The sequence below is a fragment of the Schistosoma haematobium genome, chromosome 7, assembly GCF_000699445.3.
Source record: "Schistosoma haematobium chromosome 7, whole genome shotgun sequence".
In the NCBI taxonomy this organism is placed as follows: Eukaryota; Metazoa; Platyhelminthes; class Trematoda; order Strigeidida; family Schistosomatidae; genus Schistosoma; species Schistosoma haematobium.
The window spans coordinates 1,610,355-1,633,479 of record NC_067202.1 but is presented as its reverse complement, the minus strand read 5'-3'; the positions used below and the strand labels follow the sequence as shown (position 1 = coordinate 1,633,479).

General features: G+C 35.8%; 1 protein-coding gene across 2 annotated transcripts in view; it reads right to left on the bottom strand.

Annotated features, from left to right (window-relative positions):
- The window catches only part of NRXN3_5 (Neurexin-3-beta), a 175,215-nt gene that overhangs the window by 20,799 nt on the left and 131,291 nt on the right, over positions 1-23,125 (bottom strand). For both annotated transcript variants that reach the window (XM_051217780.1, XM_051217781.1), the window contains 7 exons: positions 20,745-20,837; positions 13,781-14,053; positions 8,772-9,059; positions 5,646-5,668; positions 3,884-3,922; positions 1,087-1,208; positions 48-228 (listed from right to left, as the gene is read on the bottom strand). In XM_051217780.1, the coding sequence (XP_051064203.1) occupies positions 48-228; positions 1,087-1,208; positions 3,884-3,922; positions 5,646-5,668; positions 8,772-9,059; positions 13,781-14,053; positions 20,745-20,837 (1,019 nt within the window). The remainder of the gene's footprint in view (positions 1-47; positions 229-1,086; positions 1,209-3,883; positions 3,923-5,645; positions 5,669-8,771; positions 9,060-13,780; positions 14,054-20,744; positions 20,838-23,125) is intronic.

The window sequence follows — 23,125 nt, the reverse complement described above, 5'->3', positions numbered from 1 at the left end:
GTACATTACCAAAATACATTGAAAACATTACTACTTAATTAAATTACCTGAGTATCCCATACTTGTGGTGGTCCCATTCCAGATCCAGTTACAACATATTTACTATTCTTAGTAATGACAACACAGTCAACTTTCATACCTTCCATATTGTAGACATTTTGACGTGCGCTTAAATCATCCATTACTGGTTGATCAATACGTATAGTGGAAATACCTGATGCTCCAATTCTGAAATTTTCATTTAAAAAAAAGAAACATGTTGAACATAAAAGTATCAACTACAGTATGTAGACGGACTAATCAGACCGAAGATAACAGCGCATGAATTTTGGCATGAAGTTCATACATCCATATAGCATTATAGCTGATGTCAGTTCCAACTCTAGCTAACTCTAGCTCTTAGTCCTATTTCCTCACATTAACTTATAATCCTCTTTAGACCCTAGTAAGTAAGTTTTCTCAAGGTCCCTTTAGCGTTGCTCAAAAGTTATCCATAAATTATAGTTAAACCAACGAATATTTTCATTTAGAATTTGTTTATTGTAGGTAGGTAGGTAGAGCGATAGCGAGACATTTCAGTAACATGTCAGTAGTCTCTTTTCAAAAAGTGAATTGATTTGTGAATTATTATCCTCTATTGTCTTTGATGGATAACTTTCTCATACATGATGAGGCTGAATGACACTTCAAGGCTTCTCACTAAATCTCTAGAAATTTCCTCTCAAAGCTATTAGGTGGAAGAGTCATGAATATGCACTCTTAAGGAGTCGTATTATGCGACAAAATAGCTGTCCAGTACTTCTGGATCTTCTGTGATTGTCTAGCTAAAGAAAATTCAACAATGTCTACAACCCTTATACTGAAAAGGTTAAGCTATTTCCGACGGACCTGACAGTTTTACTGGATTTGGTCCTCCATGAAGTAATTTATGCATCTTGCTGGTAAGTTATATACTGGGCTGAAACGATTATCTATTGTTTTCTGGTTTTTCAACGATTGTCTAACTAAGATCAAACCATAGTTCAAACTTGAAATAATTGAATTATAAGTTAAACTTTCATGTACATCACACAAATTCAAACTTACTGATCTGTCAGATCTAATCTATGATTATGTCCTATAGGATAGCTGGTTACCGATAGAGGCGCTTTAACTATACGTGATTGAGTTTGTAATGATTGTAGACTTGTTGCAGTCATACCACCAGTCTATGTTAATAAAGATGAAAAAGATTAAAACATTTGTGTGAAGAAAATTCATAGAAACACGATCTGATGAGTATGTTGGATCAAAGAAAATAACTGGGAGAAATTGATGTTTCAGAACTATTGCTTAAGGGGATTGTTATATCCGCTTTTACTTACCTACTTACTTATTTACGCCTGTTACTCCTAATCGAGTATAGGCCCCCAACCACCATTCTCCAAACCAATCTGTCCTCGGCACCCCTTTCTAGTTCGATCCAATGTTTGACCATTATTCTCATGTCTGTCTCCATTTCTCGATGTAATGTGTTGTTTGATCTTCCTCTTCTCCTCCTACTTTCGCCTTGACGATTCCGTGTGAGGGTTCGCCTTGTCACGCAGTTCGGTGCTTTCCTCAGTCTTTTTCCTATCCACTTCCAGTGATTCTTCCTGATTTTATCATCCAATGGAATCTGATCTGTTCTGTCTCACAGAAGGTTGTTACTGATAGTGTCTGGCCAACTGATCTGAAGTATTTTGAATAGACAACTGTTAATAAACACTTGCATCTTCTGAATGATACTTCTCATAGTTCTCCAAGTTTCCACCCCATACAGTAGAACTGTCTTGACATTGTCACTGAAAATTCTGACCTTGATGTTGGTTGATAGAGAGTTGTTTTGAGTTCCAGATGTTCTTCGATTTTAGATATGCTACTCTCGCTTTGTCAATCTGCACCTTCACATCTTCATCACATCCACTGTGTTCATCAATGATGCTGCGCAGATATGTAAAGGTTTTTATATCTTCCCAAGCTTCTCCGTCAAGTGTGATTCGATTAGTGCATGCTGTGCTTACTTTTCCTTTTATGAATGCTGAGACCTACTGCTGCTGAGGCTTATATCCGCTTTTATTATGTAATTATTAAAATGATTGTTAAATGTTATATTCGTATTGTTTTAATCTTAAACTCTCATCTTCACTTATTAAATGTCGATATATGTTTAGCGCTCCGGAAATCTCATCAATTAACAACTGATAATGGATGAGAACTATGCAGTACCTTGATTTGACTGAAGTCAGACATTAACACCGTTGAATGTCGGCTCAGTGGTCTAGAGGTTAGACGTTCACGCGTCAGACGAAAGATTTGATTTCCGGGTGGAGCATCGTGAATGCGCACAGCTGAGAAATCCTATACTAAGATGAAACACCTATCCAGCACTTTCAAATTCTTAATGGTGGCCTAGTTAAGAACTGTTCGTGATTCAAACAGTGAGAATTTGAAAATCTCTACAAATTCCCTATACTGATTGATCACTTACTTATTGTTCCGTTTTAAAATCTCTTATGAATTAGTCACGTGCAAGTTTTAGGTTCTGATTTGTGCTGCATTCTTGTTATATAATCACTGTACACAATTCTATGAGTTTTCGGGTCTTGATAGTAACATAAAAATTGAGTTGGATATTAAGATTAAGAGATCATTGGATCAATAGGAATTAAGAGTTCACGGTTATTACTCATAGTCCTTCTATTATTGGTCAAATATAAGGTCATTAGTCAAATTGTCAGAAACTGAACTGGCAGTTCGTGGATCTTATAATCGTGTGATCCGATTAAATATCCCTACATTCAAACTAAACTGACTACATTCAGTAATGTTGCGTTCATTATCATTCAGCACGACATTATAAACATCAACTTGAGTTTGGAATCATTAGAATAATTCTACATATCAAAATCTTTTATTAACTTCACATTCATTATGTTATATTAACTTCCAACCATATAACCGGTTGAACAATAAATGTTGGTGGATTAGATCAGTGTCGATAATTTAAATGTTTTTGTTTGAGATCATGAACTAATTGGTGTTAGACCACTTTTGGAAACCTGGAAGAACTGAACAGCCGTTTCGTTCTATTACAGGAGTTCTCAGCAGTGCGCATCCATGATCCCACTCCAGGGATTCGAACACAGAGCCTTCAGTATCGCGCGCGAACGCTTAACCAACTGGACCACCAAGCCGGCATCCAATAGTTTTAATGTCTAACCTCAACCAATCCACGAAGTTGCGCGACCATCTTCTATTGTACTGAAGTAGATACCTGTCTCTACCCAACGCGGATTAGTTCCATTGGATGCTCACTGCTGAGTAGTTCCACAATAGGACAAAACGGTCGTTCAGTGCTTCCAGGTTTTCAATGATGGTCTAAGATCAATCGGTTCATGATATCAGTCAAAAACTTAATCTCCACAACTACTATATTGATTATTTAAGTGATTGGGGACTTAGTTCAATAACAGAGACTTTTAGAAATTTTCAACCGATCTCAATTCAAACTTTCAATATTTTTTGCTAATCATACTCATGTCAACAGTTGTCTACACGCCATGTGCAAAACGATCATAACACTTTTAAGAATTAACTGACTAACTGATAGAAAAACACTTCACTATAAGGATTTAATATCAGCATTTGTATCACAAGAGGTTTCGTGGAGATTGTAATAATTTCAATAGTTGAGATCATAAATCAATTGTAGCTAGACCACTATGGAAAGCCTGGAAGTACGAGACTGTCGTTTCGTCCTATTGTGGGACGATTCATATTAAACGATATATTGAAAAGCTGTATATCTATTCTAGTTATATCAATGAACAAAATAACAGCGGAAACAATCAATAAAACTTACCGCTGCTCCATCTACTATGCCTATGTTGCCATTATCACTCTGGAAAGTAGCGAGAGAAAGTAGGATAGATAAATATAACAAAATAAATTCTATCAAACAGGATAAAATATCTGCATAGGAAGTGAAATAGTGAATCATATTCTCTAAGGATATTGTCTTGATGTCCTAGTCACTATTGTTTAGTAAAGCTTTAAAAGAATTATAAATGAATGGTAACTGTTACGGATTATTCATGGACTATTATTACCTACTTACTTACGCTGGTTACTCCTAATGGAGCATAGGCCGCCAACCAGCATGGACTATTATTTCATATATTCTTATTGGATAACTCCGCCTGTAGCTCTTCTAGAGTTACTGCCGGTCCCAAACCCGGGTAAAGGAAGAGGGTTGGGCATGGGGTTAGTGACCCCATCCCGTAGAAAACTAAACCACCGAAAAAACGCTAACCAGAAAAATTCTTATTGGATAACTATTAAGTAACTAGATTATATAGTATATTCATCATATTCCTTTTATCATAAGCTTTCATTTGATCTATTGACTACTATTATACGATTAACCATTCCCAGCCTCTCACATTCACAGCTACTTTGGTTTGATCTTCTATGATTATTAATTTTCATTTTATAATATGATACAATCAGGTCTGTTTGTATATAAACTGAGTATGTTTATAGTACATGATTCATACAGTGAAGGATGAGATTTGTGTTCTGAACCTAAACGAACAGAGCTAAGCGAGAAATTGCTATACAGAAAATGAATAAGAGCTTAGAGCTGATCCAAGTCTACTAGTGCTAGTTGAAGTATCATTGGTTTGCAACAGAGACAATAACATAGAAATCGATATTTTGATCGATAATTTTGTTATGTGATCATTGATAAGGGGGAAAAGATATAACACTTCTCAACACTATTAATCCTTCGATAGTTTTTATTAAACAGTTCAATTGTATAACCAAACAAGAACTCAAACAATATGCCGCTGAATGATTCAAAAGAACAAAAATACTTATATATACCTGTTATATCTCGACAAGAATAATGAATGGTAACTTTTGAGATCCATTTATAGATCAATACTATGAGTATATTTTTATCGTATAGTTGTTATGTAACTAAACTGTCCATATTCATATTCCTCTTATTATAAGCTTTATTTTGACCTATGAATTATTATTATACGATTTACCATTCTTGAATTATGCCCTGTCTACTAATTACTACCTCCCTCATTCATAGCCACATTTGGCTAATTCTTGTACAAATGTTGTTTCGTCTTTTATTGGTACGGTGTCGTCTGCCTGGTTGGTGTATAAACCCAGTATGTTTGGAATAAATAATTCTTATTGAAGAGGCTGAGATTAGTGTTCTGGACTGAAAAGGCTGTGGTAGGCAGGAAGCAGGACCGATAAGGACTCTAGGCTACTCATACGGGTTTTATGCGTCATTGGTTCAATCGATAGTTCACTGTTCTACAATTGGCGGGATCATTATGTTATACATCAACAGGGCACTCAGGCAACAAATTATAACAATACCTAAGCTTCATATACAGTTCAACATTGAAACATTCCAAATCATCTTGGTCTTTTTGTCTTACATATTGGGTTTGGTGTATCATAGGAAATCTACATAATAACTAAATCGAACCATAGAACATAACAAATGACTAACCAATCAAATGATAATAAATCAACACAACGATGGTATTGACAGTAACAATCACAACAACAAAACACAGGTTTTAGTTGCTTACCAGTAAATGTTTCTTTTCTTTAACTAGTAGAATATAAAGGAAATGGAAATAAAGAAATAAATATTATTTTTCTTGAATGATAATAATAATAATAAGGTGGTTGAATAATCGTAAACTTCAAAATCGTGCATAGATGACAGCTGACAGACTCGATCAAAGTAAAGATCGGTGTCGGGCAAGGTTACTTACTCTCACCCTTTCTCTTTCTCCTGGTGAGTGACTAGATCATAAAGACGTAAACATTTGTGGGGAAGCATGGGATACAATGGACATTTAGGATGCAGCTGGATGATCTAGACTTCACATATGATCTGGCTCTTCTATCTCACACGCAACAACAAATGCAGGAAAAAACGACCAGTGCAGCAGCAGCCTCAGCAGCAGTAGGTTTCAACATTCATAAAAGGAAAAGTAAGATTCTCCGATACAACACAACATGCACTAATCGAATCACACTTGACGGAAAAGCTTGGGAAGATGTAAAACCTTGACATATCTGCGCAGCATCATTGATGAACACAGTGGATGTGATGAAGATGTGAAGGCGGAGATTGACAAAGCAAGAGCAGCATATCTAGAATTGAAGAACATCTGGAACTCAAAACAACTCTCTATCCACCAACACCATAGTCAGAATTTTCAGTGACAATGTCAAGACAGTTCTACTGTATGGGGTGGAAACTTGGAGAACTATGAGAAGTATCATTCAGAAGATGCAAGTGTTTATTAACAGTTGTCTATTCAAAATACTTCAGATCAGTTGGCCAGACACTATCAGTAACAACCTAATATGGGAGAGAACAAACCAGATTTCAGTGGAGGAAGAAATCAGGAAGAATCAGTGGAAGTGGACAGGACACACACAATTAGGTATTCATTGGTGATGTAACTTCGATTATTTTGTGATTGCAATGGAATTCAACAGTCTCCATATCCTCCCGATACTGTAAACAGTCCACACGTAATAATGTTGACTAGCGTTTTTTTGTTCAAACAAGTTACTGTTTATACTGGTATTTAAACACAGATTTTCTTGCTACAGATAAAAGCAAGGCGTCTTAGCATGGAAATATTATCCTAGATCCATTTTGTTCTTCCTACTAGCTAATGTATTCCCTAACCACGATACCTTACTCGACTTCTCTCAAACTAAGGTAAAATATGGAGGTGAACTACATTCATATGCCAACGAACTGAAGGAACAATGATTCGATAGTAAAATACACTAAATTTTATCTCTATTTCCATTAGCTCACTAATACTGATTGGTTAGATATGGGCCAATCAACATAGTACAAACTGAGTCAAATTACATCATATAACTGTCAGAACTTTAACCTACTACCAAGTTTCAATAGAATGTTTTCAGTGGATATTTACATTGGAAGTAATGAATTATTGAAAAGAATATCACTTTTCGAATCACCACATGTGCATTGTATTGTTGCTTCGCCCTAATATGAGTTTCTTCAGTAGTACAATCAACTCATCGTCAGTCTGATGATTTTAGCAATGTATGTTCCATACACCTCTAGCGTCTTGTTCTAATTTTCTCTTCAGTTGGAAGTTGGTTTGCTTTCTTCCACAGTGAGTTATTTCTCATTGTATCCAACCAACGGACATTGAATATCTTGCGTAGACAACTATTTATAAATATTTGTACATTTTTGATAGTGGTTTTGGTAGTTCTCCAAGTTTCAGCTCTATACACTAGAACTGTCTTGACGTTTATATTGATGACTGTGACTTTGATGTTAGATAACAGTTGTTCTGAGTCCCATATGTTCATAAACTGTCGGCATTCTGTCCATGCCTTTCCAATCTTCGCCTTTACGTCTGCATCGAATCCTCCTTTGTTCACCGATGATACTGTCCAGGTACGTGAAAGATTCCACATCTTTCAGAGCTTCTTCATTAAATGTGACTGGGTTGGTATTCTCCGTGTTGGTAGAAAGTAACAAATCTTCTCAACACTTTTAAACTCGATCAGTGCATCTTCTTTTCGATACATATTATAAGCTTTTTATCTATGTTGTTCATAGGAAATGTCTAAGTATGCATATCGAGACATCTTAACTAAACATTCATTAATTTTCACTGGCATAACTTAACTAAATGGTTGGTTAAGTCCGTATATCCAACCCAACTTATCTGTTTTTTCCTTAATTTCGTTTGATATTTATTCGTATCAGAAGGGGTTTTTGTGGATATTATAGTAATTTCAATAGTTGAGATCATGAACCGATTGATGTTAGACCAACATTGAAAACCTGGAAACACTGGACGGCCGTTTCGTCCTATTATGGGACTCTTCAGTAGTGCTCATTCACGATCCTGCCCCGCGAAGTTCGAACCCAGGACCTATCAGTCTCTTGCGCGAGCGCTTAACCTTTAGACCACTGAGTTACCCGGCATCCAATGGTGTTAATGTCTAACTTCAACTAATCCACGAAGTTGAGCGATACATCCACCATTGTCTTCAGTGAGTTACAATTATTGAGGTTTAACGATGATATCTTACTTAAGAATAAAATGTTGTCTCGATAAAAAATTACTATAGTTCAATGATTTGCAACAACTTAACATGAGGAAAAACGACAACACTCTTCATAAGCAAAGTTAGTGATTTCGTCCTACTTTGAACTCGTTAGTTGAATGTACTTAAATACTGGTGTCGATGTTCAAAACAACGGGACTTAACATAAAAAAGAAAGAATATAAACCATTACAAATTACAGTTTATATAATGGTATTTGAAGGTGATCGTGAGGAAACCTTGGATCTAGGTTTAGAGGTATTTAATAATCGACATCAAAGTGTACAGTCGTCACGTGCATGGTTCAATGGTAACATCCTTATCTATGAAGTTACCTGACATTATGTCGAATTCTCCAACGAGCATTAGTTCCTTCAAGATTACAAGTACACCTTGCTGGGAAATTTCAAATAGCTTGAAACATAGGTCATGCAGGGTTTGATATCGACTACCTCCAACCATCACCTTACATCAGTATTAAGAATGACTTGATATACATGACATTGGTCACTTTACAATGATTCATAAATTGTAGACATTCATAGTAATTTGAAATGATTTTAAAAAATTTCATTTAAAAAGACTCTTACCAATAATAGCGCTTTCAGGAGCAGCACAACATATCGCAGCTAATCGACTCCATGCACTACGTCCAGCTAATCCGCTCGATTTACCAGTACACCAACCACAACATCCAGGTTTACATCTCCAACATGCCCATATTAAAGCAGAAATTAATAATAACAAAGCTAATAGTAATCCAGCTAATAGACCATCAATCATAGCACCGCCTAAACCAAATAATCCACCAGCTTGAGAAAGAATCAATCCAGTACCGGCATTGATTCCAGTTGCACCAGCACCATAGATATTACCATCTGATATTTGTTAGTTGTTGTGATTAGAAAGAAGATAAAAGGATAGAATGTAAAGGATTATGCAAGATGTAAGAAATAAGCATGATATTATAAAATATTTGATGAGTTGGAAATTATCTCTTGTAAACGATCATCTTTACATGAACTGAATAGATTACAATAATGAAATGAAAATGTGAGTTATTGAATTGTGTCAGTTATGTATGCGCCGTTGACGATAATAACTGCTCTCAAGATTACTTACTTACTTACTTACGCCTGTTACTACCAATAGAGCATAGGCTACCGAACAGCATTCTCCAACCCACTCTGTCCTGGGCCTTCTTTTCTAGTTCCATCCAATTCTTGTTCAGTTTTCTCATGTCTATTTCCATTTCTCGGCGTAATGTGTTCTTTGGTCTTCCTCTTTTCCTTTGGCCTTCAGGATTCCATGTGAGGGCTTGTCTTGTGACGCAGTTGGGTGCTACCCTCATTGTGTGTCCTATCCACTTCTAATGCTTCTTCCTGATTTCTTCCTCTACTGGAATCTGGTTTGTTCTCCCCCCACAATAGGTTGTTGCTGATGATCGTGTTTGACCAACGGATTCAAAGTATTTTGCGTAGACAACTGTTAATAAACACCTGTATCTTCTGGATGATGGCTTTTGTAGTTCTTCAAGTTTCCACCCCATACAGTAGAACTGCGTTGACATTTGTATTGAAAATCTTGACTTTGGTGTTTGTTGAGAGTTGTTTTGAGTTCCAGATGTTCCTCAGTTGTAAATATGCTGCTCTTGCTTTGCCGATCCGCGCCTTCACATCTGCATCAGATCCACCCTGTTCTCAAGATTATACAACATGATTTAAAGTTGATCATAGGCAGAGTTGAACAAAAATGAATGTTATCAGTTCAAGATGTTTTTTTTGTGTTTAGCATACAGGGAAACCTACAATTTGTTGAATCCTATCGACAACAACACTTAAATATGGTCAAGAATAGGTCCACTGTGGTATACAAGTAAGTGAATTTTGTCGACGATTATTCTAAAGTAGACGATTATGACGAATTAGTGGTGTCAAAGTTAACCTCTTACCATGATTATTGAATGTTTTGGGTTAGATTTCCGTTTGGAGTCATTTATGCTCACTGTTGAACAGTCCTACAAAAGGAAGAAACCAGTGTCCAGTACCTCATAGTTTACACTGCTTGTCTAACCGCGTTCAGTTCATAGAGTCAACTGTAAATGTCTCAAAACTCATATAACATTTTTATTATCTAAAATATACGAAGTGCTGGGTCGTTTACTAGACTAAAATTGCCATGTTTTCAAAAATATTATCTGAAGTTGAACACTTTGATCTACTTCAATTAATAGTTCCTTTCATACGTTTTTATCATTCAAGTCACTTTCCATCTCCCTTTTTGTATTTGGGATTGCTATCGACCAGTCTCTTTTGACATATGACATCAGTCATAAGCCTTTTCAACAGAAATGGATAGTGGCTAGCAGTTGAATCCAGAGAGCATGTTTCGTCCTACTTGGAACTCGAACCCAATACCGTTCGTCTCAAACACGATTATGTTATCTACTTAGCTATTGAATCCAAATAGCCGTTGGCTTGTTCAATCAAGTGTTTTTCTAACTCTATAAACAGATAAATTGATTTGTTACAAAGGCGCAACAGGTCTACATACACAAACCTTCTCAGAGTTAAAAGGTAGGTCAGAAATTATGTGTGAGAAGCACAATCGAAGGAAATCAGTCTGACACCTAGTCAATGTCTTAACCCAAGTTTCATAACCTGTATTAAAAAGACAACTCTTTACATGCTTCTGATTTGTGTAATGAGTTTGATACACCGTAGGAACTGTATATCGCATAATGGAATACAATACAAACCTTTTAAAATAATCAAAACTAACATTATCTACTAAAACACTGATCGTTATGATACACCGCCACTACCTCCAGCTACTTGAAAAAACAAAAACAGTGAACGAGATGTTAAGTCTTATAGATTGGTTTTCATATTGGAACTTGATCAATAGAATCCTATCAACCTCAAAGACTAGATGAATATATCACTGGTTATCACACGGTGATTAAATATTGTGAATATCTTAACCATTTTTAGGTTAGTTTTTGGCTTGAATAGCTTACTGGCAACTACTCATATTATGATAGAGGATGATAAGAGTTAGAGTCCACCAGGGTATATCAGTTATTTCCAGATTGTAAGTACTGTTTGTTGATAAGTGATAGTTGACACAAACCATAGACCCAAGGTGTCCTAGCGACTATTGACGATAACCTTGTAGTGACCTACTTTTATCAAGAGAACGCGATTGGTTTAATGGAAACAATTATTATTATAACCAATTGTACCACTGGTTGTTTTACTGTACTTGTTTGTTTAACTGTACTAAAGTCATACATTCTTCCGTTGATTGTGACCTTGCACGAATTCGGTTACGCTCAGTAACCACACTTGTAACCTGGCACGATCTCGGTATCCTTTCGATACCACGAGATCGCCAACAAATACATCTCGACTACAGCCATCAACTGCCTTCTGATATCTGGTACGGAACCTTCTTGTAGTGGTGATCACAGTCAACAACAACTCAACCCCACGCTACAACCTAATTGATATAATGATATGTAACTTTTAAGTCAGTTGGTATTGAATTGAGCCAGTATTGTAAAGATAGGTATCTAATTTGTACTCGATTACAATGCAACATTTGGTTCAGTTTCCAACCATCATCATTTTGATAAGTTTGCTTTCTTTGGGGTTCTTGAAGCTGTGTTATCATTATATGACATTAGAATGATTTGATTCGTTTACATTGACTAATTGTGGATCGATACGCCTCACTGACGAGTGTCAACTAACACGAAATTTAAGTCACCATAGAGTTTCATACCGAATACCTCGAATCGTTTAATAATAAAACATAGTGTACATAGTATCAAATCATTACAAACTTGTTCGATAGAACTCCATCAACACTAAGTCAGTCATTCAGTCAGTCGCAATATAGAACCTTTTACGTATGTGCATCAGTTTATGTTGCCCTATCTCATTAGCACAGAGAGATGAAATCGTCACGTCAAATTCCAGAATGATACAAGTAGCAATAGTACCAGTGGTGATAGAAACGATTAGACATCAAAGGCACACTTCGAGAAGGAAATATAAATTAGTGAAATAAAAATAGAAAAGTTATGAGGAATTCAGAAGGTCAGAATTTGAGGGGGAAGACGAAAAACAGATGCACCTGCGCAATTCCAAACGATTTTGAGCCATGTCATTCAAAGTCTCTAACCATTGTTTACAATCACCACTCAGAAACAACCAGATAGTCTTCACCTAATAACATGGCTCAGTTCAATAATCAGTGAGTTTATGGACTGATGATCTCATGCTTTGGTTTGGCTGCCCCCTAGCTCCCTTACAGCCTATCCATACACCAGAAAACATTGCCCATCAACGTAGACGCTGGTTCAGCATGCGTAACATATGTCCAAACTACCTTAATTGATGAAGACTTACTACCTCAAGTATTGCTTACTCCTAAAATGCACCAATGATAGTATGCTAGTACCCTACATGTATTCCTTTAGTTGGCAGACAAATATCTCACCTAATCCATAAATGATCCAAGTTGACAATAGTCAATCAAACTCTCTAAATCAATACCAGATTTCTATCAAATACCAAGATCAACTAAATAGATATGATATTTATCATTGCTCAATTAATCAATCAATATAAAAACCGGTATAAAAATACAAGTAGTAGGTGTTTACAAACTAACACCCTTAGATATTTAATAAGCTTCTGTATTCAATTACTCATTAAACATAGATATGTGTATAGTTACTAAGGCGTTAGTTGTCAACTATTTATATGAACATCTCACACCATGGTGTTCTAATGAATAAGAAATATTTGATAATTCAATTAATTATTTCATTGAAATGATAACTACCACATACTGACTTCGGTATTTCACATGATTACATACAAGTAGTGTAATTTCATGCAGAAAATGTGTAATGAGTTAATCAAATTCTTAATTGTTTTCATCTAATCTAATCATTTCTTAATAATATGAGAGGGGTTTTGTGAAGATTTTAGTCATTTTATTCCTTGAATCCATGAATCAATTGAAGTTAGATCATCATGGACGGTCGTTTTGTCCAACTGTGGGACTCTTCAGTGGCGATGTGCATCCACAATCCCAACTCGCGAGATTCGAACCCAGGATCTATCGTTATCAAGCACAAACGCTTAATCTTTAGACCGCTGAGCCGATATTTCGCTGAACGGGATCGTGAATGCGCACTGCTTTTTAGGGGTCCCATACTAGGATGAAACGACCATTCAGAGCTTCCAGGTTTTCCATGAATTCAATTAATAAATTGTCTTATTAATGTATTAAATGTTCTAAGTGGTATTTTTTTTCATTGGAATTCAACTGTTATGAACGCCAAGAAGAAGTAGAAGAAGAAGACAATCGATGATATTGTAGGTGAATTCAATGGATGATGATTTGATGGTCTACATGTAACTCGTTTACTTTAATTCGTTGAGGGGTTGTTGATATGTACTACTGAGGTGTCTCGTATTAAGACAAAACAACTGTGATGATTTATCGTGAAATCAATTTTTGACGTTAATAATCAATAAATATAGTTTTCATTTATCAAACAAGAAATAAAAACATCACTTACCAGATATATGAATTATACCTCCATGATCTTCATTTCTACTACCTAAACCAGGCATAACAACACCACCTGCTATTATACCATCTGGTAGAACTTCCGGTAATGGTTTATTATCAGGTATGCTTGGTTTAATTGGTTTTAATAATTCGGGCATAAGCACCACAACTATTTCATCCATATTTTTAGCAACATTTCTACCTGGGGCCACCATGACTTTAGTATTGGAGACAAGTGAACCAACTTGGTTAATTAAATATTGTCCGTTCCAGTAGAAAGCTGTATTTTAAATGGAAAATAAGAATAATAATGGGTAGAGGGACGTGACATATATTGGTCTATACACATTTATGTATATACGCAAATATAATTTTGATTCAATGAGAATACATTGAAATGAGAGTGAGTTTTGTTACATATTAGCGGAGATTCTTAATATTTCCGGTGTAATCAACTTACTTAATTATAAAGTCAGCTAATGACGTGTTCGTATATGACCATCTCTTGAACCAATAGCACAATGACCACGAACAGTGAAACTGAGAAATCCCAATGAGTTTTTTAGACTGTTCATGAGTCAGATCCCGAATGGTTTTCCATCATTGGGGAATGAATTGATATATCGCAGCATTTTCAATAAGCCAACTCTAACTACCCTACCCATAAAAGTAAGCTGTGGTGTTCCATCTGTATTAAAGTTGATCAAACTTTACCTGATGAAGCCGATCGGCTTTTCTGGAAATGGTTTCCGCTTAAAAAGTTCACAAACCCACCATGTGGATGTGATTTTCTGACGAAGCCGAAACCCCCTGAGGCATGGCGCGTGAAAACCATACGTTACATGCATACCAGTAACACATAAGTTTTCAACCATGCATCTCATAGTATACATATAGGCATATTCATTCTTAGCGCTCCGTTCGAACGTATATGCTACAACTGACTGTCTCTTACGCATTGCATGTATACCACTAGTGCAAAAACTTTCGTCCATGCACTTTATAACACGCACACAAGCAGAAGCACGCTTTTAGGAATGTTTGATGGTTATCTCTCTATGGTATTGGCTACTATATCTTTTTTATTGTGCGTTCGACCTAATGATTTAGGTCGCTGATATGACTACGCATAGGGTAGATACCTTCTCAGATTACGTTTCTTTTGTGAGCCTTAAGCGTACTCTTCGTATATACCTAAATACACAATTACACAAGCCGACTCTCTTACAATTCATATTACAAAACTTTACACATCAAGCAGCCCGTATCGCTTTTTCAAGCCTCGAAGTGTGAACTCCGAATAATCCACATAGAACATCAGAATGATGAATGAGTTCGATCACCACCAACCGCTCAAATTAATTAAAAGCAATACCACATAGCAACAGCTTTGAGTTCGATTTTGAATCCATAAAATTAAAAGAAAGTATCGTCTACAATTTACCCTATTAGTTACAATAAAACTAGCCAATCATAATCATTGAAATATTGACCAATCATCATGATCATTTATTCACATCTAATTAATCCCAGTAAATGTTGATTTGTATCAATCCAATTTGAAGTAACTTCTTCAAACTAGTACACTATCAAATATAGAAATCAATTATTATAGAACAAGTGTGAATAGGTTGTTGGGTTTCTAACAGAACTGTTTATATATATATATATATATATATATATATATATATATATATATATATATATATATATAGAATACAATAGTTTCTATAACAATATACACAGTCATAGTGTATTGTATACTGTAACCTGCAAGCTTCCCTATACATTTACATACGTTTACGTAATCATATCATAAATTTACCTCATACAATCAAGAAATGAGAAACTATGTGGGGGGAGGGCGGGGGGTTGTTTTGTGTACACATGTAATTGAATATTGTTTATGATTAAATTAATGAAAAACAAATAAAGAGCCTATCACTACCAATACCATTATCAAACGAATAAATGAATGAATGATAAATGTTACCAGTTAATATGATCATCAGTTTGGCAAATTTAGACAGATTTATAGCGTTATACCTTCTCTCTTGCTCTCTCCTTATCTCTCTTTCTCTTCAAGAGAGAGCAACACTTTCCATTGATAATAATGGATGATGATGATGATAGTTTTCTTTACAGTTCATATCTTTTATCATTTTGATAACCATGTATAGCTTGTTATTTTTTTTTTACATCTTTTTATCGTTTTCTACCGTTATGTTTTTTTTATGCCAACATGTTTCTTGACAGGAGGGGAACACTTTGTTATGATGATTTTAGATAGTTATAGTGGTAACAGTAATTGTTACGTAAGATACATAGTAATAATGCAATCACCATCCTCTACCTCACCCCCTTGCAAACACATACACACACACACACGATTGAAATGATTCATCATATCAAATTGATAGAACGAGAAGTAATTAAAAGGACAGAACTAGTTTATGACGCTATGAAAACAATTTTTAGAGAGAGAAAGACTGGAAGAATGATATATCCACATATGTATATTTGTCTACGTACATATGTTCCTATAGGGGAGATTTATCGGAAATATCTATGCATGAATGTATTGTGGATCGGTTGAAGTTAGACATTAACATCGTTAGATATCGGCTCAGTGGTCTAGAGGTTAAGCATTCGCGAGAGATAAAGATACACTCTGGGTTGGAATCTTGCGAGGCAGGATCATGGATGCGCAAGGCCATTGAGGAGTCCCATACAAGCATGAAGTGGCCATCTAGTGCTACCAGGTTTTCCGTGATGGTCTAGCTTCAACTGACCCATGATTTCAATCATTAATCAAAAAAGCCCAGTAAAAGAGATATTTGGAAGAAAAATTAGAATGTCAATGGGAGATATCAAACCAAGACCTAAAATCAGCCTCTGAAAGAACAAACGAATGGAACAACAATTCAATAAAGTATATAGTGAATTGTCTAGAGGATTCAGTGTGGGGCAGATGGTAGTTTCAAGAGATTTCCATGGAGTGAAGTCCACTTGGAAGATCGGAATTATAATCCTCAGAAAAGGAAAAAGTATTTATGAAGTAAAAGTGGGAGAAAAGATATGGGTGGAATATGCAAACCAACTACAGCAGATTAGACAAGAATGGGAGACTGGAAGTAATCTACAGCCCGATATACCATTAAACATATTAACTGCATTGGATGATAATAAAAATGGAAAGAACTCAAGTAATATGAGAAATTGTACAACATCTCCAAGACGGTCGCAGGTCATCTGACAAAAATCTATTCGAATAAGAATAAATCTTTTTGGTTTTCAAGTAAGAGGAGATATCGTATCCGAAGAAGATTCAATTATGGGTAACTTCCGGGAACTATTTATAAACTATTATTATACATATTCTTATTGTAAGTAGATTATATATACTCATATTCCTTTTATCATAAACTTCTATTTGACCTACTGGCGGCTGTTACACGACTCTAAGCCCTAACCCTATTCTGAATTTATTCTCAATCTGTTAGATACACTCTCAGCCAGTTATTCAGTTACAACGTAGGACCAGGCATATATATGCATCGGTCCAATTTGCCATATCTTATTAACACAACAAGATGAACACCGGATTCATAAAAGTAGTTAATTTAGAGGTGGTAATATATAAAAGAAAGATTGCAATAAGGATATAGTATAGGAAGAAAGAATTACTTCATAGAAAGAAAGATATGAAGCGATTTTAATCTCTTAGTTTAAGGGAAGACAGACAGTGTATACACCGACGCCATTCTGATCGATACTGAACCATGTCACCAAGAGTCTCTAACCATTGGTTACGATAGTCACGCGGACCCCAACCAAGTAGTGTGCACCTACCAACATGGTTCAGACTAGAAGTTAGTGACTTCAAGCACTGATGCCACGTTTTGGTTTGGTCACCCCTAACTTTCTTCCAACCATCTCCAACACCGGTTAGCATTGCACGTCGTGGTAACCGGTGTTCAAGCATATATAACACGTGGCGCAACCATCTTAGTCGATGAAGACTCACTACCTCATCAACTGATCTACCATCATCACTTCCTAATACCCTACGTCTAACCTCAATATTACTTACCTGGTGATTCCAGCAGATGCGAGCGATATTTTTAAGGCATCTGTGGTCAAATACTAGTAGCTTATGAGTATCTTCTACTCTTAATGGCCATGTTTCACAGCCGTAAATTAAAACTCTGCCAAATTAATGATACACTAACTAGTACTAGCAGCTTGTTTGTTTTTCTTAACTCTTCTTAAAAATTTACTGAATAGAAATTCAATGTAATTGATTCATTGAAATAAGTATTATACATTTTGTACATTCTTTTTGTTTATCATAGTTCCATTTTTCACTATTTCAATATAAGAATGAAAGGTACACATAGAGAGAGGGAGAGGAGAGAGTGAGTGAGGGAGGCAGTGAGGTAAAGAGAGAGCGTGTGTACTTAATTAAATCGATAAAGTTTACATATATCTACTACCTTATTCATAGGATAATGATAATGTCAAACGTATCTAACCCGAATATCGACACTCATCGATAAATGGTAATTATAACACCAGTAATCGTAATGATAATAATAATAATAGTAATAGTAATGGTAATAATAATGATAGCACGTTATAGAAAAGAGATTGATTTGAATTGAGTTGAATATCCAATGAAAATCAGGAACTGTTTGATACATTTTGTAAATTCACAAATCAATCCTCATTTCTCAATTCAATTTTTGTGAACTGAATCAAAATAATATGACTTTAAGAAAGATTCCAATGATCGTTTTGTTATCAAACTATCGAATGTTTTGTTAACAATCATTACTGATAACTTCAGTCATTGAACTTCAAAGAAATTTTAGGTGAGACTGCAATTTATGGACTACCTTTGGGTGACGCTCAAGTGACCTTCAGAATGTCCTTTTCCTTACTAGGATTAAGTACATGTTGTAAATCAATCTGAGGAATAAGGATTATGATTTACAATTGATAGTTAGGGTCAGGAATTAGATTTAGGGTTTTCATTACGAACTAACATCATCTAAAGTGCCAAAACGCTATCACAATTGATTAATCACTGGATGGTGATCAATTTCATGTGTGTCAAGTCCTTCTTAGTGCAGATCAAATCCTATCGACCAAGTTGCAATATGGCCACTAGTCTAGGTGACTCGACATTCCGTGAACTATGTTGAGATAAGATGGTGGTTGGAGGTAGTCAACAGGAAACCCTGGTCCCGGGTTTCGTGCTACTTGGCACTCGTCAGCAAGGTGTACCTGTAATCTTGAGGGGACTGGTGCTCCCTGACGGATTCGATTCCGTATCACCCAGCTTCACAGTCAGAGACTTTACTACTGGGCTATCCGGGTGGTGATCAATGTCATGTGTGTTAAGTCCTTCTCAGTGCAGATTGAATGCTATCGACCAAGTGCTAAAATGCTAAATGAATGAATGAATTTCGCGCCAAAATCTGCTGTCTTTCATCTGATTGGTTCGTCTATAAATTACTATCAGTAATAAATCATCATAAACTAACATATACATAAAATGTTCTAGATTTCTTTTTTAAAGAAACTAAATCTTCTGTATTTCAGTCTAATGTATCACTGTGTTAGTGAATATTGTGTAGTTTATTATTTTACCAAAATATGCTTATGTTGACAGATATAAGTAGTATGTAGTAGCAGTCGAAAGTGAAATACCTTGACAGCAGAAGATTAATTTGAAGAGAACAGGAAAAGAAATAGAGAGAAATAATAACAGGATTATGTAAAGGACAACTGAAGGAATGTATTCTGTAATTTTGCTCCAAGCAATAAATTGGTTTCCCCCCTACCAAGTTCTCGTTCATTACAAATACAGTGAAATGGTTATTTATTGATCGGTAGTTTTATGTACAAATTTTACTTTTTTTATCTCCAAGGTAAGAAAACCTAATCACTTTTAAAATATTTTCTTATTTAATTATTGTTTACCGGCTCAGCGATCTAAAGGTTAAGGGTTCAAACACGAGACTGAAGGCCCTGAGTTCGAATCACACGTATGGGATCGTGGATACTCACTGTTTGGGGATTCCATGCTAAGTTGAAACGGTCATCTAGTCTAACATTGATCGGTACATTATCTCAATAATCATATGTCTATCTAAACGAATATGGGATCAACTTTCCTCAATAATTAGATCTGTTCTACAATGTGATCATGATAGGTGAACTGTTAATTATACAAGGCAGAAGTGTAATGAATTTGTGATCATGAATGACTTTTAAGAAACTACTAACTAGATAAAATAATAGAATAAGTAGAATAAGGGTTAGGCACATAGAACATTATGTCATCAGTTATGATACATCACGATGACTTTATCTACACAGAATCGCTTTCTAATATCTTAGATTATATTAATTCTAGGTTGAAAGTGCTAAGAAATACTATTGATTCAATTTGTTTCAGCCCTCAAGTACTTTTGTACGGCCGAGGATGGAAAAAGTTCACCTTCCCTATCCAAATCCTCTTATATGTCCACACATAAATATCCACTACCATAGAACTCCTAATCACTGAGGCAGAAGCGATTTTTACGAAATTCAGAAAACGAAAACCGAATATTCGGAGATTAAACTGGATTTGTGGGTACGGAGAATTCACCCAGGGGAGTTGGAAAACCCTGATTCTAAATCAACACTTCACATGAACTTTGGGACCCTTAAACATTGAATAGTGTATAGACCCATTCTTGATCACCAACTACAATGGATCCGCATTTCCCAACTTTTCTTCACTACCTTGTGGATTAGACCTCTGATCAAAGGGTCGGGAAGTGGCCTCTTAAGAAAACCACCTGCTTTTATGACTTAACATAGCATTGTATCAAGATGTTAATGTTAACTATTTACATTATACTTGATATAGAATGGTAAATCAAGGAGAGAAAAAATTCATCTTCTAATTAACTTACCACCAATTACACCTTTGAAAGTATTTTGATAAGTCCGATCAGCTCCAAGAATTATCTCCTGTGATATTAATGAACCGTCCACAGAGACAATACCTAATAAAGAATAATAAATGCAGAAACGATAACAACAGCAACAAATGTAACATAGATGATTGTTCTAAGGTTTATAGTTGAAAAATTCTAGGTTTAATTATGTATTATTATTATCACATGCTCACCTTGATACTGATATAACGTCTTATTTGAAATTAGATACTTAAATATGACTAGATCTTAGTGTTAATACTTCAAATGAGACTTGAACTTGACTTTACTTAAATCCTATTACAAGCTATAATATTGAATCCATTTGGTATCGCTCCCAACCAGGAGGTGGGGAGAATGCTGTCTTGTGGACGACGTTGTGGGCCTGGAGTTGAAGTGTCAGTTGCGGCGGTATGGTGCGGAGAGGTGACATCGAGTGGAGTGTTTTGGCGAGGTGGATTTGGTTGTGGTGGGTGGTGCCGACGGAGAGTAGCAACGGGATGTGCGGCTGCTGGGTGGACAACGGATGAAGATGGCTCAGCAGGTCGCTGGAGCACAGGCGTTAAACGTCCCAGGTGATATTGGATGTTAGTGCCCCGGCAGGTCGACAGTGCTATGGAGGTAAGCGCGCTGAAGACTTGACATTTTGACGGAGAGCGTTTCACACACTTCAGAAAAAATGAAAGTGGCACGGTGAGCAGAACCACCGCAAGAATGACTGCTTTAAAGGGGGACTAGTGTGATGTGAGCTACTTATATCCACATAAGTAGTATATAACGATAGTCAGGAATATAATGTATTTCAGTAGAACATCGAGAAGAAAAGAACAGGATCGGAAAACAACTGGTATGAAAATGCACGAACAATGAAATATGAGACAATGGACTGATATTTTGCAAATTAAGTATTTACTGTATGGTTCTCAGATTTTAGTGAGATGTTCTGTGATTTCGTGACCGAATACATTCGGTTGTCGACACCTGTGTTCTTGTTGATGACAATAATATTGAATCCATACATACACATTTCCTATACACTTGTTCGATCACCAATGACAGCAACAAAACTGAGAAATGACTAGGACGCTTTAATTGGCAAACCGAATGATATCATAGGTATATAATATATACATAGAATGATCTTTCTGACGAAGATAACGACATGTAAGCTGAGATCATGAGTAATTGTACAGTCAACCACAATGTGTCTCGTTCATAATTACTCAATCTAGGGATTTAATTTTGAGACTATATGTGAACTGTTTGGTTTATTATACAAGCAATTGATATGTCTAGACTTATTCACTCATTCGATAATAACAACTATTTACACAACTATAATATTCAATTAACATTGATGTTTAAGTCTCTTGGATGAATTACTACAAGGTATTGTTAGTTGGATAGTAATTAGCAGTGAAATCCAAGATGTGTATTCATTCGTATCAATGGGTTGGGTCTAAATCCTGTTGAATATACATAAAAACCCTTAGTATACTGAACTTGGTCAGTATAATACTGTTTAATCACTTGGTCAGAATGTGTAGAATCAATCAAGTCGGTTATGAAACTGTAACTCACTGATTATAACCGATTTGAATTGAACTATGTTGGGGGTTTTAAACTATTACATACTAAATCAGAGACAGAATGTTATCGTTCTTTTTTGAAAATCCCAAAAAAAATCTCTATTGATTGACTAGCTGAAAGTCAGTCGTTTGCATCAACAGAGCAACCTCTTACCTAGGCGTTATACCCCCAAATGCACTGGTATGGCCGAGAGAGGAGAGAGTCAACTCCCTATCTCTAAATGCTCTCAGATGGCCACGTGAATACAACCACTATCAGGGAAGTCCTACTCACTGCCTTCTCAAGGTGAGGATGTTGTTTACCAGAGTGAGAGGACGAAAAGCGAATGTTCGGCGCTTTAACCGGGTTGGTGGATACGGAGAGTCCATATATCTACATCAATACAAATTTATGAACTATACCAGTCTTCAGAATTACTAACGACAAAATACAATACTCTTACAATTAAAAAAATATTAGTTAACTGCAAAAACGTTTTAAGAAAAGTTAAACAGTAATATGAATGAACATCAACTCTAAAATGTAGGTACATCTAATTGACGAGTCACAATTAGAACAAAATGTTCATCCCGGATTCGATTGTTAGTCACAATTCATCTTTGCTTACAATCAACATTATAGTTGCTATCTGGTCAATGAATAATTATAATGTACCAAAGGAATATGAAGACCTCGATATCCGAAGGAAAGCACGGAATACAATAAACAGCTTAGAGTCAATTAGATGATTTGGACTTCGCAGATGACCTAGCCCACCTATCGCATAC